This window comes from Ambystoma mexicanum, chromosome 6q, assembly GCF_040938575.1.
Source record: "Ambystoma mexicanum isolate Mex_15411 chromosome 6q, UKY_AmexF1_1, whole genome shotgun sequence".
In the NCBI taxonomy this organism is placed as follows: domain Eukaryota; kingdom Metazoa; phylum Chordata; class Amphibia; order Caudata; family Ambystomatidae; genus Ambystoma; species Ambystoma mexicanum.
In genome coordinates this window covers 1,672,293,156-1,672,312,316 of record NC_090937.1, presented here as the reverse complement: position 1 = coordinate 1,672,312,316, position 19,161 = coordinate 1,672,293,156, and the positions used below count along the sequence as shown (strand labels likewise).

General features: G+C 55.9%; 1 protein-coding gene across 2 annotated transcripts in view; it reads right to left on the bottom strand.

Annotated features, from left to right (window-relative positions):
• The window catches only part of LOC138515681 (coagulation factor XI-like), a 328,669-nt gene that overhangs the window by 262,858 nt on the left and 46,650 nt on the right, over positions 1-19,161 (bottom strand). For both annotated transcript variants that reach the window (XM_069630352.1, XM_069630353.1), the window contains one exon: positions 15,943-16,111. In XM_069630352.1, the coding sequence (XP_069486453.1) occupies positions 15,943-16,111 (169 nt within the window). The remainder of the gene's footprint in view (positions 1-15,942; positions 16,112-19,161) is intronic.

Genomic DNA, 19,161 nt, shown 5'->3' with positions numbered 1-19,161 from the left:
CATGAGGCATTATCTTCCATCCCACCTCCCCTCATGAGGAGCTGTCTTCCAAAACACCTCCCCTCACGAGGCGCTGTCATCCATCCCACTTGGCCTGAGGAGGCGCTGTCATCCATTCCACCTCCCCTGATGAGGTGCTGTCTTCTATCCCACCTCCCCTAATGAGGCACTGTCTTCCATCCCACCTCCCCTGATGAGGCGCTTTCTTCCATCCCACTACCACTGATGAGGCACTGTCTTCCATCCCACTACCCCATATAAGGCGCTGTCTTCCATCACACTACCCTGATGAGGCACTGCCTTCAATCCCAATGCCCCTGATGAGGCACTGTCTTGCAATCCACTACCCCTGATGAGGCGCTGTCATCCATCCTGCTATCCTTGATGAGGTGCTGTCATCCAACCCACTACCCCTGATGAGGCGTTGTCCTCCATCCCACCTCCCCTCATGAGGGGCTGTCTTCCATCCCACTACCCCTGATGAGGCGCTGTGATCCATCCCAACTCCCCTGATGAGACAGTTTCTTCCATCCCACCTCCCCTGATGAGGCGCTGTCTTCCATCCCACTACCCTGATGAGGCACTGTCTTCCATTCCACTTCCCCTTATGAGGTGCTTTCATCCATCTCAACTCCCCTCATGAGGCACTGTCTTCCATCCCACCTCTCCTCATGAGGCGCTGTCATCCATCCTCCTTGGCCTGAGGAGGTGCTGTCATCCACCCCACTACCCCTGATGAGGTGTTGTCATCCATCCCACTACCGCTGATGAGGCACTGTCTTCCATCCCACTTCCCCTGATGAGGCGCTGTCATGCATCCCAACTCCCCTTATGAGGCACTGTCTTCCATCCCACTACCCCTGATGAGGTGCTGTCTTCCATCCCACCTCCCCTGTTGAGGCGCACTCTTCCATTCCACTTCCCCTGATGAGGTGCTTTCATCCATCCCAACTCCCCTCATGAGGCACTGTCTTCCATCCCATCTCCCCTCATGAGGCGCTGTCACCCATCCCACTTGGCCTGAGGAGGCACTGTCATCCATCCCACCTCCACTGATGAGGCGCTGTGTTCCATCCCACCTCCCCTAATGAGGCGCTGTCTTCCATCCCACCTCCCCTGATGAGGCGCTCTCTTCCATCCCACTACCCCTGATGAGGCACTCTCTTCCAGCCCACTACCTCTGATGAGGCACTGTATTCCATCACACTACCCCTGATGAGGCGCTCTCTTCCATCCCACCTCCCCTCATGAGGCACTGCCTTCCAAAACACCTCCCCTCATGAGGCACTTTCATCCATCCCACCTCCCCTGATGAGGCGCTGTCTTCCATCCCACCTCCCCTAATGAGGCGCTGTCTTCCATCCCACCTCCCCTAATGAGGCGCTGTCTTCCATCCCACCTCCCCTGATGAGGTGCTCTCTTCCATCCCACTACCCCTGATGAGGCACTCTCTTCCATCCCACCTCCCCTGATGAGGCGCTCTCTTCCATCCCACTACCCATGATGAGGCACTCTCTTCCATCCCAACTCCCCTCATGAGGCATTGTCTTCCATCCCACCTCCCCTAATGAGGCACTGTCATCCATCCCACTTGGCCTGAAGAGGTGCTGTCATCCACCCCTCTACCCCTGATGAGGCGTTGTCATCCATCCCACCTCCTCTCATGAGGCATTGTCTTCCATCCCACTACCACTGATGAGGCGATTTCATCCATCTCACTACCCCCGATGAGGGGCTGTCTTCCATCCCACTACCGCTGATGAGGCACTGTCTTCCATCCCACTTCCCCTGATGAGGTGCTGTCATCCATCCCAACTCCCCTGATGAGGCGCTGTCTTCCACCCCAACTCCCCTCATGAGGCAGTGTCTTCAAAAACACCTCCCCTCATGAGATGGTGTCTTCCATCCCACCTCCTCTCATGAGGCGCTGTCATCCACCCCACTTGGCCTGAGGAGGCGCTGTCATCCATCCCACCTCCCCTGATGAGGCACTGTCTTCCATCCCACCTCCCCTGATGAGGCGCTGTCTTCCATCCCACCTCCCCTGATAAGGCGCTGTCTTCCATCCCACTACCCCTGATGAGGCACTGTCTTCCATCCCACTACCCCATATAAGGCGCTGTCTTCCATTGCACTACCCCTGATGAGGCACTGCCTTCAATCCCAATGCCCCTGATGAGGCACTGTCTTGCATTGCACTACCCCTGAGGAGGCGCTGTCATCCATCCCACTACCCTCGATGAGGTGCACCTCCCCTAATGAGGCGCTGTCTTCCACCCCACCTCCCCTCATGAGGCACTGTCTTCCAAAACACCTCCCCTCATGAGATGGTGTCTTCCATCCCACCTCCCCTCATGAGGTGCTGTCATCCATCCCACTTGGCCTGAGGAGGCGCTGTCATCCATCTCACCTCCCCTGATGAGGCGCTGTCTTCCATCCCACCTCCCCTGATGAGGCGCTGTCTTCCAATCCACTACCCCTGATGAGGCACTGTCTTGCATTCCACTACCCATGATGAGGCGCTGTCATCCATCCCACTACCCTCGATGAGGTGCTGTCTTCCATCTCACCTCCCCTCATGAGATGGTGTCTTCCATCCCACCTCCCCTCATGAGGCACTGTCATCCATCCCACTTGGCCTGAAGAGGCACTGTAATCCACCCCACACCCCCTGATGAGGCACTGTCTTCCATCCCACTTCCCCTGATGAGGCACTGTCTTCCATTCCACCTCCCCTGATGAGACACTCTTTTCCATCCCACTACCCCTGATGAGGGGCTCTCTTCCATCCCACTACCCCTGATGAGGCTCTGTCCCACAACACCTGATGAGGGGCTGTCTTCCATCCCACTACCCCCGATGAGGCACTGTCTTCCATTCCACTTCCCCTGATGAGGTGCTTTCATCCATCCCAACTCCCCTCATGAGGCATTATCTTCCATCCCACCTCCCCTCATGAGGCACTGTCATCCATCCCATTTGGCCTGAGGAGGTGCTGTCATCCATTCCACCTCCCCTGATGAGGTGCTGTCTTCTATCCCACCTCCCCTAATGAGGCGCTGTCTTCCATCCCACCTCCCTGATGAGGCGCTCTCTTCCATCCCACTACCCCTGATGAGGTGCTGTCTTCCATCCCACCTCCCCTGATGAGGCGCTGTCTTCCATTGCACTACCCCTGATGAGGCATTGCCTTCAATCCCAATGCAGCTAGTGAGGCACTGTCTTCCATTCCATTACCTCCGATGAGGTACTGTCTTCCATTCCACTACCCCTGATGAGGCACTGTCTTCCATTCCACCTCCCCTCATGAGGCACTGTCTTCCACCCCACCTCCCCTCATGAGGCACTGTCTTCCAAAACACCTCCCCTCATGAGATGGTGTCTTCCATCCCACCTCCCCTGATGGGGCGCTGTCTTCCATCCCACTACCCCTGATGAGGCACTGTCATCCATCCCACTAACCCATATAAGGCGCTGTCTTCCATCACACTACCCTGATGAGGCACTGCCTTCAATCCCAATGCCCCTGATGAGGCACTGTCTTGCATTCCACTACCCCTGATGAGGCGCTGTCATCATCCCACTACCCTTGATGAGGTGCTGTCATCCAACCCACTACCCCTGATGAGGTGTTGTCCTCCATCCCACCTCCCCTCATGAGGTGCTGTCTTCCATCCCACTACCGCTGATGAGGCACTGTCTTCCATCCCACTTCCCCTGATGAGGCCCTCTCTTCCATCCCACTACCCCTGATGAGGCGCTGTCCCACAACCCCTGATGAGGCGCTGTCTTTCATCCCACTACCCCTGATGAGGCACTGTTTTCCAATCCACTTCCCCTGATGAGGTGCTTTCATCCATCCCAACTCCCCTCATGAGGCATTGCCTTCCATCCCACCTCCCCTCATGAGGCACTGTATTCCATACCACCTCCCCTCATGAGATGCTGTCTTCCAAAATACCTCCCCTCATGAGGCGCTGTCATCCATCCCACTTGGCCTGAGGAGGCGCTGTCATCCATTCCACCTCCCCTGATGAGGCGCTGTCTTCTATCCCACCTTCCCTAATGAGGCGCTGTCTTCCATCCCACCTCCCCTGATGAGGCGCTCTCTTCCATCCCACTACCCCTGATGAGGTGCTGTCTTCCGTCACACTACCCCTGATGAGGCACTGCCTTCAATCCCAATGCCGCTGATGAGGCACTGTCTTCCATTCCACTACCTCCGATGAGGCACTGTCTTCCATTCCACTACCCCTGATGAGGCACTGTCTTCCATTCCACTACCCCTGATGAGGTGCTTTCATCCATCCCAACTCCCCTGATGAGCCGCTGTCTTCCATCCCACCTCCCCTGATGAGGCATTTTCTTCCATCCAACTACCCCTGATAAGGCGGTGTCTTCCATCCTACTACCCCTGATGAGGCACGTCCTTCCATCCCACTACCCCTGATGAGGTGCTGTCATCCATCCCACTACCCCCAATGAGGGTCTGTCTTCCATCCCACATCCCCTGATGAGGTGCTATCATCCATCCCAACTCCCCTGATGAGGTGGTTTCTTCCATCCCACCTCCCCTGATGAGGCGCTGTCTTCCATCCTACTATCCCTGATGAGGCACTGTCTTCCATTCCACGTCCCCTGATGAGGTGCTTTCATCCATCCCAACTCCCCTCATGAGGCACTGTCTTTCATCCAACCTCCCCTCATGAGGCACTGTCTTTTATCCCACCTCCCCTCATGAGGCACTGCCTTCCAAAACACCTCCCCTCATGAGGTGCTGCCTTCCAAAACACCTCCCCTCATGAGGTGCTGTCATCCATCCCACTTGGCCTGAGGAGGCACTGTCATCCATCCCACCTCTGCTGATGAGGCGCTGTCTTCCATCCCACCTCCCCTAATGAGGCGCTGTCTTCCATCCCACCTCCCCTGATGAGGCACTCTCTTCCATCCCACCTCCCCTCATGAGGCACTGCCTTCCAAAACACCTCCCCTCATGAGGCACTGTCATCCATCCCACTTGGCCTGAGGAGGCATTGTCATCCATCCCATCTCCCCTGATGAGGTGCTGTCTTCCATCCCACCTCCCCTGATGAGGTGCTCTCTTCCATCCCACTACCCCTGATGAGGCACTCTCTTCCATCCCACTACCTCTGATGAGGCGCTGTCTTCCATCCCACTCCCCTGATGAGGCGCTCCCTTCCATCCCACTAGCCATGATGAGACACTCTCTTCCATCACACCTCCCCTCATGAGGCACTGTCTTCCATCCCGGCTCCCCTAATGAGGCACTGTCATCCATCCCACTTGGCCTGAAGAGGTGCTGTCATCCACCCCACTACCCCTGATGAGGCGTTGTCATCCATCCCACCTCCTCTCATGAGGCATTGTCTTCCATCCCACTACCCCTGATGAGGCGCTGTTATCCATCCCACTACCCACGATGAGGTGCTGTCTTCCATCCCACTACCCGCGATGAGGTGATGTCTTCCAACCCACTACCCCATGTAAGGCGCTGTCTTCCATCACACTACCCTGATGAGGCACTGCCTTCAATCCCAATGCCCCTGATGATGCACTGTCTTGCATTCCACTACCCCTGATGAGGCGCTGTCATCCATCCTATCCTTGATGAGGTGCTGTCATCCAACCCACTACCCCTGATGAGGCGTTATCATCCATCCCACCTCCCCTCATGAGGCATTGTCCTCCATCCCACTACCCCTGATGAGGCGCTGTCATCCATCCCACTACCCCCGATGAGGTGCTGTCTTCCATCCCACTACCGCTGATGAGGCACTGTCTTCCATCACACTTCCCCTGACGAGGCGCTGTCATCCATCCCAACTCCCCTGATGAGGTGCTGTCTTCCATCCCACCTCCCCTCATGAGGGGCTGTCTTCCACCCCACCTCCCCTCATGAGGCACTGTCTTCCAAAACACCTCCCCTCATGTGATGGTGTCTTCCATCCCACCTCCCCTCATGAGGTGCTGTCATCCATCCCACTTGGCCTGAGGAGGCGCTGTCATCCATCTCACCTCCCCTGATGAGGCGCTGTCTTCCATCCCACATCCCCTGATGAGGTGCTGTCTTCCATCCCACCTCCCCTGATGAGGCGCTGTCTTCCAATCCACTACCCCTGATGAGGCACTGTCTTCCATCCCACTACCCCATATAAGGCGCTGTCTTCCATCGCACTACCCCTGATGAGACACTGCCTTCAATCCCAATGCCCCTGATGAGGCACTGTCTTGCATTCCACTACCCATGATGAGGTGCTGTCTTCCATCCCACCTCCGCTCATGAGATGGTGTCTTCCATCCCACCTCCCCTCATGAGGCACTGTCATCCATCCCACTTGGCCTGAAGAGGCACTGTAATCCACCCCACTCCCCCTGATGAGGCACTGTCTTCCATCCCACTACCCCTGATGAGGCACTGTCTTCCATTCCACCTCCCCTGATGAGGCACTCTCTTCAATCCCACTACCCCTGATGAAGGGCTCTCTTCCATCCCACTACCCCTGATGAGGCTCTGTCCCACAACCCCTGATGAGGCACTGTCTTCCATCCCACTACACGCGATGAGGCACTGTCTTCCATTCAACTTCCCCTGATGAGGTGCTTTCATCCATCCCAACTCCCCTCATGAGGCATTATCTTCCATCCCACCTCCCCTCATGAGGAGCTGTCTTCCAAAACACCTCCCCTCACGAGGCGCTGTCATCCATCCCACTTGGCCTGAGGAGGCGCTGTCATCCATTCCACCTCCCCTGATGAGGTGCTGTCTTCTATCCCACCTCCCCTAATGAGGCACTGTCTTCCATCCCACCTCCCCTGATGAGGCGCTCTCTTCCATCCCACTACCCCTGATGAGGTGCTGTCTTCCATCGCACTACCCCTGATGAGGCACTGCCACAAATCCCAATGCCGCTAGTGAGGCACTGTCTTCCATTCCATTACCTCCGATGAGGCACTGTCTTTCATTCCACTACCCCTGATGAGGCACTGTCTTCCATTCCACTATCCCTGATGAGGTGCTGTCATCCATCCCAACTCCCCTCATGAGGCACTGTCTTTCATCCCACCTCCCCTCATGAGGCACTGTCTTCCACCCCACCTCCCCTCATGGGGCACTCTCTTCCAAAACACCTCCCCTCATGAGATGGTGTCTTCCGTCCCACCTCCCCTAATGAGATGGTGTCTTCCATCCCACCTCCCCTGATGAAGCGATGTCATCCACCCCACTTGGCCTGAGGAGGTGCTGTCATCATCCCGCCTCCCATGATGAGGCGCTGTCTTCCATCCCACCTCCCCTGATGGGGCGCTGTCTTCCATCCCACTACCCCTGATGAGGCACTGTCTTCCATCCCACTACCCCATGTAAGGCGCTGTCTTCCATCACACTACCCTGATGAGGCCTGCCTTCAACCCCAATGCCCCTGATGAGGCACTGTCTTGCATTCCACTACCCATGATGAGGCACGGTCTTGCATTCCACTACCCCTGATGAGGCGCTGTCATCCATCCTGCTATCCTTGATGAGGTGCTGTCATCCAACCCACTACCCCTGATGAGGTGTTGTCCTCCATCCCACCTCCCCTCATGAGGCGCTGTCTTCCATCCCACTACCCCTGATGAGGCGCTGTGATCCATCCCAAATCCCCTGATGAGGCGGTTTCTTCCATCCCACTACCCTGATGAGGCACTGTCTTCCATTCCACTTCCCCTGATGAGGTGCTTTCATCCATCTCAACTCCCCTCATGAGGCACTGTCTTCCATCCCACCTCCCCTCATGAGGCGCTGTCTTTCATCCCACCTCCCCTCATGAGGCACTGCCTTCCAAAACACCTCCCCTCATGAGGCGCTGTCATCCATCCCACTTGGCCTGAGGAGGCACTGTCATCCATTCCATCTCCCCTGATGAGGCGCTGTCTTCTATCCCACCTACCCTAATGAGGCGCTGTCTTCCATCCCACCTCCCCTGATGAGGCGCTCTCTTCCATCCCACTACCCCTGATGAGGTGCTGTCTTCCATTGCACTAACCCTGATGAGGCACTGCCTTCAATCCCAATGCCGCTGATGAGGCACTGTCTTCCATTCCACTACCTCCGATGAGGCACTGTCTTCCATTCCACTACCTCCGATGAGGCACTGTCTAGCATTCCACTACCCCTGATGAGGCACTGTCTTCCATTCTACTACCCCTGATGAGGTGCTTTCATCCATCCCAACTCCCCTCATGAGGACCTGTCTTCCATCCCACCTCCCCTCATGAGGCACTGTGTTCCACCCCACCTCCCCTCATGAGGCACTGTCTTCCAAAACACCTCCCCTAATGAGGCACTGTCTTCCATCCCACTACCCCTGGTGAGGCGCTGTCTTCCATCCCACTACCCCTGATGAGGCGCTGTCTTCCAACCCACAACCCCGATGAGGCACTGTCTTCCATCCCACCTCCCCTGATGAGGTACTGTCTTTTATCCCACTACCCCTGATGAGGCAGTGTCTTCCATCCCACCTCCCCTGATGAGGTACTGTCTTTTATCCCACTACCCCTGATGAGGCGCTGTCTTCCAACCCACAACCCCTGATGAGGCAGTGTCTTCCACCCCATTAGCCCTGATGAGGCGCTGTCTTCCATCCCACCTCCCCTCATGAAGCGATGTCATCCACCCCACTTGGCCTGAGGAGGTGCTGTCATCATCCCGCCTCCCATGATGAGGCGCTGTCTTCCATCCCACCTCCCCTGATGGGGCGCTGTCTTCCATCCCACTACCCCTGATGAGGCACTGTCTTCCATCCCACTACCCCATATAAGGCGCTGTCTTCCATCACACTACCCTGATGAGGCACTGCCTTCAATCCCAATGCCCCTGATGAGGCACTGTCTTGCATTCCACTACCCATGATGAGGCACTGTCTTGAATTCCACTACCCCTGATGAGGCGCTGTCATCCATCCTGCTATCCTTGATGAGGTGTTGTCATCCAACCCACTACCCCTGATGAGGCGTTGTCCTCCATCCCACCTCCCCTCATGAGGCGCTCTCTTCCATCCCACTACCCCTGATGAGGCGCTGTGATCCATCCCAACTCCCCTGATGAGGCGGTTTCTTCCATCCCACCTCCCCTGATGAGGCGCTGTCTTCCATCCCACTACCCTGATGAGGCACTGTCTTCCATTCCACTTCCCCTGATGAGGTGCTTTCATCCATCTCAACTCCCCTCATGAGGCACTGTCTTCCATCCCACCTCCCCTCATGAGGCGCTGTCTTTCATCCCACCTCCCCTCATGAGGCACTGCCTTCCAAAACACCTCCCCTCATGAGGCGCTGTCATCCATCCCACTTGGCCTGAGGAGGCACTGTCATCCATTCCATCTCCCCTGATGAGGCGCTGTCTTCTATCCCACCTACCCTAATGAGGCGCTGTCTTCCATCCCACCTCCCCTGATGAGGCGCTCTCTTCCATCCCACTACCCCTGATGAGGTGCTGTCTTCCATCGCACTACCCCTGATGAGGCACTGCCTTCAATCCCAATGCCGCTGATGAGGCACTGTCTTCCATTCCACTACCTCCGATGAGGCACTGTCTTCCATTCCACTACCTCCGATGAGGCACTGTCTTCCATTCCACTACCCCTGATGAGGCACTGTCTTCCATCCCACTACCCCATATAAGGCGCTGTCTTCCATCACACTACCCTGATGAGGCACTGCCTTCAATCCCAATGCCCCTGATGAGGCACTGTCTTGCATTCCACTACCCCTGATGAGGCGCTGTCATCCATCCTGCTATCCTTGATGAGGTGCTGTCATCCAACCCACTACCCCTGATGAGGCGTTGTCCTCCATCCCACCTCCCCTCATGAGGCGCTGTCTTCCATCCCACTACCCCTGATGAGGCGCTGTGATCCATCCCAACTCCCCTGATGAGGCGGTTTCTTCCATCCCACCTCCCCTGATGAGGCACTGTCTTCCATCCCACTACCCTGATGAGGCACTGTCTTCCATTCCACTTCCCCTGATGAGGTGCTTTCATCCATCTCAACTCCCCTCATGAGGCACTGTCTTCCATCCCACCTCCCCTCATGAGGCGCTGTCTTTCATCCCACCTCCCCTCATGAGGCACTGCCTTCCAAAACACCTCCCCTCATGAGGCGCTGTCATCCATCCCACTTGGCCTGAGGAGGCACTGTCATCCATTCCATCTCCCCTGATGAGGCGCTGTCTTCTATCCCACCTACCCTAATGAGGCGCTGTCTTCCATCCCACCTCCCCTGATGAGGCGCTCTCTTCCATCCCACTACCCCTGATGAGGTGCTGTCTTCCATCGCACTACCCCTGATGAGGCACTGCCTTCAATCCCAATGCCGCTGATGAGGCACTGTCTTCCATTCCACTACCTCCGATGAGGCACTGTCTTCCATTCCACTACCTCCGATGGGGCGGTGTCTTCCATCCCACTACCCCTGATGAGGCACTGTCTTCCATCCCACTACCCCATATAAGGCGCTGTCTTCCATCACACTACCCTGATGAGGCACTGCCTTCAATCCCAATGCCCCTGATGAGGCACTGTCTTGCATTCCACTACCCATGATGAGGCACTGTCTTGCATTCCACTACCTCCGATGAGGCACTGTCTTCCATTCCACTACCCCTGATGAGGCACTGTCTTCCATTCCACTACCCCTGATGAGGTGCTTTCATCCATCCCAACTCCCCTCACGAGGACCTGTCTTCCATCCCACCTCCCCTCATGAGGCACTGTCTTCCACCCCACCTCCCCTCATGAGGCACTGTCTTCCAAAACACCTCCCCTAATGAGGCACTGTCTTCCATCACACTACCCCTGATGAGGCACTGTCTTCCATCCCACTACCCCTGATGAGGCGCTGTCTTCCATCCCACCTCCCCTGATGAGGTACTGTCTTTTATCCCACTACCCCTGATGAGGCAGTGTCTTCCACCCCATTAGCCCTGATGAGGCACTGTCTTCCATTCCACTAACCCTGATGAGGCGCTGTCTTCCATCCCACAACCCCTGATGAGGCAGTGTCTTCCATCCCACCTCCCCTCATGAGGCACTGTCTTCCATCCCACCTCCCCTGATGAGGTACTGTCTTTTATCCCACTACCCCTGATGAGGCAGTGTCTTCCACCCCATTAGCCCTGATGAGGCACTGTCTTCCATTCCACTAACCCTGATGAGGCGCTGTCTTCCATCCCACAACCCCTGATGAGGCAGTGTCTTCCATCCCACCTCCCCTCATGAGGCACTGTCTTCCATCCCACCTCCCCTGATGAGGTGCTCTCTTCTCTTCGTGTCTCCAGCGCATGCTCCCAGTTAGAGCGTGCGCACTGTGACATTCTGCGATCTAATAGAGCGGAGTGTGGCCACGGCTCTACATGTGTCTCGAACGTAAGCTCTCAGTTAGAGCACACGTACTGTGACACTCTGCGGTCTAACAGGGCAGAGAGTGGACACGTCTCTGCTGGTGCAGAGAGTGGCCAGGGCCCTACAGGTGTCTCGGGCGCATGCACTCCACAGGTGCGGAGAGTGGCCACGGCCCTACAGGTGTCTCCAGCACATGCTCGCAGTTAGAGCACGCACACTGTGACACTCTGTGATCTAACAGGCCAGAGGGTGGCCACAGCTCCACAGGTGCGGAGAGTGGCCACGGCCCTACAGGTGTCTCCAGCACATGCTCGCAGTTAGAGCACGCACACTGTGACACTCTGTGATCTAACAGGCCAGAGAGTGGACACGTCTCTACTGGTGCAGAGAGTGGCCACGGCCCTACAGGTGTCTCGGGCGCATGCTCGCAGCAAGAGCACGCACACTGTGACACTCTATGATCTAACAGGCCAGAGGGTGGCCACAGCTCCACAGGTGCGGAGAGTGGCCAGGGCCCTACAGGTGTCTCCAGCACATGCTCGCAGCTAGAGCACGCACACTGTGACACTCTGTGATCTAACAGGCCAGAGGGTGGCCACAGCTCCACAGGTGCGGAGAGTGGCCACGGCCCTACAGGTGTCTCCAGCACATGCTCGCAGTTAGAGCACGCACACTGTGACACTCTGTGATCTAACAGGCCAGAGGGTGGCCACAGCTCCACAGGTGCGGAGAGTGGCCACGGCCCTACAGGTGTCTCCAGCGCATGCTCGCAGTTAGAGCACGCACACTGTGACACTCTGTGATCTAACAGGCCAGAGGGTGGCCACAGCTCCACAGGTGCGGAGAGTGGCCACGGCCCTACAGGTGTCTCGGGCGCATGCTCGCAGCAAGAGCACGCACACTGTGACACTCTGTGATCTAACAGGCCAGAGGGTGGCCACAGCTCCACAGGTGCGGAGAGTGGCCAGGGCCCTACAGGTGTCTCCAGCACATGCTCGCAGCTAGAGCACGCACACTGTGACACTCTGTGATCTAACAGGCCAGAGGGTGGCCACAGCTCCACAGGTGCGGAGAGTGGCCAGGGCCCTACAGGTGTCTCCAGCACATGCTCGCAGCTAGAGCACGCACACTGTGACACTCTGTGATCTAACAGGCCAGAGGGTGGCCACAGCTCCACAGGTGCGGAGAGTGGCCAGGGCCCTACAGGTGTCTCCAGCACATGCTCGCAGCTAGAGCACGCACACTGTGACACTCTGTGATCTAACAGGCCAGAGGGTGGCCACAGCTCCACAGGTGCGGAGAGTGGCCACGGCCCTACAGGTGTCTCCAGCACATGCTCGCAGCTAGAGCACGCACACTGTGACACTCTGTGATCTAACAGGCCAGAGGGTGGCCACAGCTCCACAGGTGCGGAGAGTGGCCACGGCCCTACAGGTGTCTCCAGCACATGCTCGCAGCAAGAGCACGCACACTGTGACACTCTGTGATCTAACAGGCCAGAGGGTGGCCACAGCTCCAAAGGTGCGGAGAGTGGCCACGGCCCTACAGGTGTCTCCGGCACATGCTCGCAGTTAGAGCACGCACACTGTGACACTCTGTGATCTAACAGGCCAGAGGGTGGCCACAGCTCCACAGGTGCGGAGAGTGGCCACGGCCCTACAGGTGTCTCCGGCACATGCTCGCAGTTAGAGCACGCACACTGTGACACTCTATGATCTAACAGGCCAGAGGGTGGCCACAGCTCCACAGGTGCGGAGAGTGGCCACGGCCCTACAGGTGTCTCCGGCACATGCTCGCAGTTAGAGCACGCACACTGTGACACTCTGTGATCTAACAGGCCAGAGGGTGGCCACAGCTCCACAGGTGCGGAGAGTGGCCAGGGCCCTACAGGTGTCTCGGGCGCATGCTCGCAGTAAGAGCACGCACACTGTGACACTCTGTGATCTAACAGGCCAGAGGGTGGCCACAGCTCCACAGGTGCGGAGAGTGGCCAGGGCCCTACAGGTGTCTCGGGCACATGCTCGCAGTTAGAGCACGCACACTGTGACACTCTGTGATCTAACAGGCCAGAGGGTGGCCACAGCTCCACAGGTGCGGAGAGTGGCCAGGGCCCTACAGGTGTCTCCGGCACATGCTCGCAGTTAGAGCACGCACACTGTGACACTCTGTGATCTAACAGGCCAGAGGGTGGCCACAGCTCCACAGGTGCGGAGAGTGGCCACGGCCCTACAGGTGTCTCCGGCACATGCTCGCAGTAAGAGCACGCACACTGTGACACTCTGTGATCTAACAGGCCAGAGGGTGGCCACAGCTCCACAGGTGCGGAGAGTGGCCACGGCCCTACAGGTGTCTCCAGCACATGCTCGCAGTTAGAGCACGCACACTGTGACACTCTGTGATCTAACAGGCCAGAGGGTGGCCACAGCTCCACAGGTGCGGAGAGTGGCCAGGGCCCTACAGGTGTCTCGGGCGCATGCTCGCAGTAAGAGCACGCACACTGTGACACTCTGTGATCTAACAGGCCAGAGGGTGGCCACAGCTCCACAGGTGCGGAGAGTGGCCAGGGCCCTACAGGTGTCTCGGGCGCATGCTCGCAGTTAGAGCACGCACACTGTGACACTCTGTGATCTAACAGGCCAGAGGGTGGCCACAGCTCCACATGTGCGGAGAGTGGCCAGGGCCCTACAGGTGTCTCCAGCACATGCTCGCAGTTAGAGCACGCACACTGTGACACTCTGTGATCTAACAGGCCAGAGGGTGGCCACAGCTCCACAGGTGCGGAGAGTGGCCAGGGCCCTACAGGTGTCTCCAGCACATGCTCGCAGTTAGAGCACGCACACTGTGACACTCTGTGATCTAACAGGCCAGAGGGTGGCCACAGCTCCACAGGTGCGGAGAGTGGCCACGGCCCTACAGGTGTCTCGGGCGCATGCTCGCAGTTAGAGCACGCACACTGTGACACTCTGTGATCTAACAGGCAAGAGGGTGGCCACAGCTCCACAGGTGCGGAGAGTGGCCAGGGCCCTACGGGTGTCTCCAGCACATGCTCGCAGTTAGAGCACGCACACTGTGACACTCTATGATCTAACAGGCCAGAGGGTGGCCACAGCTCCACAGGTGCGGAGAGTGGCCAGGGCCCTACAGGTGTCTCGGGCGCATGCTCGCAGTTAGAGCACGCACACTGTGACACTCTATGATCTAACAGGCCAGAGGGTGGCCACAGCTCCACATGTGCGGAGAGTGGCCAGGGCCCTACAGGTGTCTCGGGCGCATGCTCGCAGTTAGAGCACGCACACTGTGACACTCTATGATCTAACAGGCCAGAGGGTGGCCACAGCTCCACAGGTGCGGAGAGGGGCCACGGCCCTACAGGTGTCTCCAGCACATGCACGCAGTTAGAGCACGCACACTGTGGTGGTCGGCCAGTGCATATCCTACCCATTCTCCACATCGTCTCCTCAGCACAGTCATTCTTCACTTTCAGCCGATGCATAGGGTGGACTTGCGCCAGCCAGGTATTAATGCTTAGCATTAATATTTTACAACACAAACATGTCATAACATGGGTTATTATTAACCCATTCTTGGCTAGAACCCTAATACACAAAAACTGTCCATCACCACATCATAATTTCAATGTAAGCACTCAAATGAATGGGAGTTCGCACCTCTACTTTGCAAGAATGCTCTAGTATAGTGACGAGGTAATAGGCTTCCATTGCCCGGTTCCTGTCCAGAACTCCTTCTAAACTTCAAAAAGTGTACAACTCGTCCCCTGATACTCCTCGAATTCAGGGAGCGGTTCTCGGGGGACAGGGCACCATTTTGACCTATACCCTTCTAAGCTCCTGCATTATAAACTTATAAGTGCTTGAGAAGGAACTCTAAATGTCTGATTTTGTGATTCCCGCAGAAAGGGCCTGCTTGCGAGTTTTGGGGCATTTCCAGGGGAAATACTGCCCTGTCCAATACCACCAACCTCCGTCTTAAATATGAGTCAACGAGAAGAGCGCGTTTGCGTGATTCGGCACCAACTGGGCTGCATTGGGGAAATACCCTACTACCACATGTGGTAATACCGCTCCCAGCAATTACTTAATACCAGAGACCAGTCACTAAGCGTGGGGCCAGGATTCAACCCTGTGTGGCTCTGCGTTGTCTTGCTTCCAAGACTAACGTGTTGCCCCTCAGCTATCCTCCCGGCGGCCAAGAAGGGACCTCACTTGCTCAGACCACAGTGGAGTGGTTTGCAAGTGTACTTTTGGTTGTTTTGTCCATCATTCTCAGGTGACCTTTCTTTATTGTCTTAAAGGGCTGGTGCTATTTGCAGTTCAGGGTGGGTTGTAAAGGTGCACCGGAGCCCAATGTGCCTCGGGTCCTGCATGAGACTCTGCATGGCAAAGTGTGAGAGCATATGTAGCACGTGATGGCTGCCCGTTGCATGATGAAGGAAAAAAGTCCCACCCAAACCTCCTCTTAGCCTGGATGATTATGAACTCTCTCCCCAGCTGTGTTCCAAAGATGAACACTGATTGCAGTACCTCATATCTTCATCTTGACAGCCATCACTCCCAAAAGTGAAGTACTCGCACCGAGGGTGGTCAGTACAGATGAGCTGGCAATTGTCAGGATCGGCTGCTGTGCATCGGCCAATAATATCTCCAGACATGTCAACGTTTTCGAGGACCAGGTATGCGCACTCCTCGTCACCTGCAAGAGAATAGAAAGGATTGGTGAGACAAGAAACACCACCCCAACCAACATGCACCAGAAGACACAGGCTGAGCCAGAGAGCAAACCTTCATCACGGATCAGAAGACACAAAAGCCCTTGCACGCTGTCCGACGAAACGCAGCACGCAGCGCTACAATCATGCGCCTGAGCCTTTAACGACCGAGGATAGGGCCCTCTGAGGCAAAGACCCCACAGGAAAAGGCCATGGGTTGAGTGACGGAGGTATTTGGCAGCGAAGGGGTTGGAACAAAGAGTGCGCGCATGCAGCGCAGCCGTTGACCAACAGCTACCGCAAGGTAGGTGTGGGGTGCAGCCATTACTACATCCTTCTAAACTACCCTACTTGTGCGTACTTCCTGTTCAATGCAATTCTTACCCTGCACTGTCTCCACGCATCCATTAGGCTGTCCCTCTCCCGGGTAGCCATACTCTGTTTTTCTTTGCATCTCTCTGCATTCTTTCCCTCTGGGTGATTGTATTGGCCCCATCTCTGTTTTGCATAATCCTGCTTTTCCCCCTCTATGCTAGTGTTCCTGGGTGTGCTTCACAGGGTATGCTTTGTCCACTGGGCCTTATTCCTCTTCTCTAGATTGCCCTCTTCTCTGCCCCCCATGCCTTATTCTAGTGGTTCTGAGCCGCCTCCCACCGCTGCTTCTCACTGTCTGCTGCTGCCTTGTTACCTGTTCTCTGCGCTCTGTTGTAGCTAGTTTTCATTGTGTCCCCCCCACCCTCTGCAGCCCCTTCCTGTGCACCCTGTTAGGCATGGCTCTGTGGAGTGTTCCTCTCGCTCCTCCCTCTGTCACACCCACAATGGTGCTCTCTATTTACCCCATCTTCTCTAACTGTTTTTCTATCTCCGATCCTACTCCTCTCACTTTTCACTAAGACTGGAAGTAAGAAGCTCATGAACGACATGCTGGTCTCCAACCCAGGCCTTCCCATCACTGACAGCTATGTCAGTGCTTCCTCCAGAGAGATTCTCACCAACATCCTCACCCTATATGGACCCTTCATATGGTCACTCTTCTCCCTCTTTCTTCCTCTTCACCCATTAATGGTGACAGCGGTTTGGAGGTCCACATGGCCTAACTCCCGTCCTCCAGAGACATCATTAATGTCTCTCTAAATGGTACCATCATGGTCAAGCAGCCTCAGCCCAATCTCCTACTATTTGATAGGCGCCTCCCTCACCTCATCAACCTCCTTCCTTCTCCTGCTATTCTTGCTAACACTTCTCTGGCTCCTCCTCCTCCTCCTCCTTCCTCTACCATCCTGGCTCCTCTGCCATCTACCACCTCTCTGGCTCCCTAGCCACCTCCATCCTCCACTTCTCTGGCCCCCTTGCCAGCTGCAACTCTCCTGGATCCCTTGCCACCTTTGGCCTCCACTTCTCTGGCTCACTTGCCATCCACTACCTCTTTGGCTCCTCGGCTCCTCTGCCTCCTCCAACTGTTACCTCTCAGGCTTCCCTGCCTCCACGGAAGTCTTTCAAAAGTGGTACCCTGCTCCACATTGCGACTCTCAACTCTTGGTCTACTGTCAAACACTTCTCTTACATCTGCCACATCCTTGAACTCCTGTACTTAGATGTACCCGCTCTTACTGAGACATGGTTTAAGGCCAGCTCTGTTACGAGTTTTGACACACTCCTCCCTGAAGGCTACAATATCCTCTCCAAGCCCAGGCCCAACAGGACCAGAGCCAGAGTGAACCTGATCTTTCCGGAATGGATTCCTACCTCCATTATCCCCACTCTAACCTACTCCTCCTTTGAATGCCTGGTCTGCGGGCTCTCTATCTCTCATGGCTTCTCTCGGACCTTGGTCACCTTCTACAGGCCACCTGACCAGGTCACTCTCTTCCTCTCTGAAAGGGCTGACCTCCCTTCTTCTCGCCTTTCCTCTACCTCCCAGCTTCTCCTCCTTGGGAATCTCAACATCCACCTAGTCGCTCCAGGCTCCTCTGGGCTCTTCTGAAACCTCTTCGACTCTCTCTCCCTTTTCATTCTACCCTCTGGGCTGCCTCACTCTGCTGGGCACACCTTGTATGCTCTCATCTCTTCAGACATCCTAGTTTCAAATCCTCTTAGTACTCCTCGCTCCTGGACTGACCACTCTCTTCTTTCTTCTCACTTGAAGCTTCTTGTACCCTTGGCAAAGGCCCACCCAGCACTGCCACCTTCCTTCGCAGTCATTCGACCTATGAAGCGAGTGTCAGTGGCCTCCTTTGCCTCCACTTTCTCTCCACCTCCTACTTTTGCGGCTGACTTACATCCTGACACAACCCTTTCCAACCTTCACCTTTCCATCTCTTAACACTCTGGATATCCTTGCCCCTGTCATGAGGATCTGCCTGAAAACTGAAAAAAAAGTGAAACTGTCGGTACGACTCCGATCTGACCCTCTGAAACGCAAGTGCAGAGTAGCTGAGCAGAAGTGGGGGTCATCCGGCCCACCCTCTGACAAACTGGCCTGCCGCCTGCTCCAAAAGCAATAGAGACTCTCCATCATCTCTAAAAAGAGGGTCCATATTGAAGTCTGCATCTATGTGGCCTCCAACAGCACCGCCGAACTATTCAAAATCTGCAAAGAGCTGGCCAATCCAACTGCAGTATCTACCTCTTCTACACCCACCAAGGCCCTCTGCACAGCTCTAGCCTCTCATTTCACCACTAAAACCCCAGACATATTGTCTTGTCTTCCCTATGCCTTCCCCTCCCATGCATGGTTGCGCTTTGAAACACTTGTGTATAAGCGCATAATGAATAAACAATCAATCAATCACTCACTCAGTCCTGCCTTTTCTCCTCTCTCACTCTCTACCTCTCTTAGGCCCTCCTTGTCTGGCCCCCTCCTCTCCTCCTGTCCTCCCTCTCTCCAGTCACACCTGAGGATGTTTCTAGACACAGGCTGAGCCAGACAATGAACATTCATCATGGATCAGAAGACACAGGCTGAGCCAGAGAGCAATCCTCCATCATGGATCATGGGACACAGGCTGAGCCACAGAGCAACCCTTCATCGTGG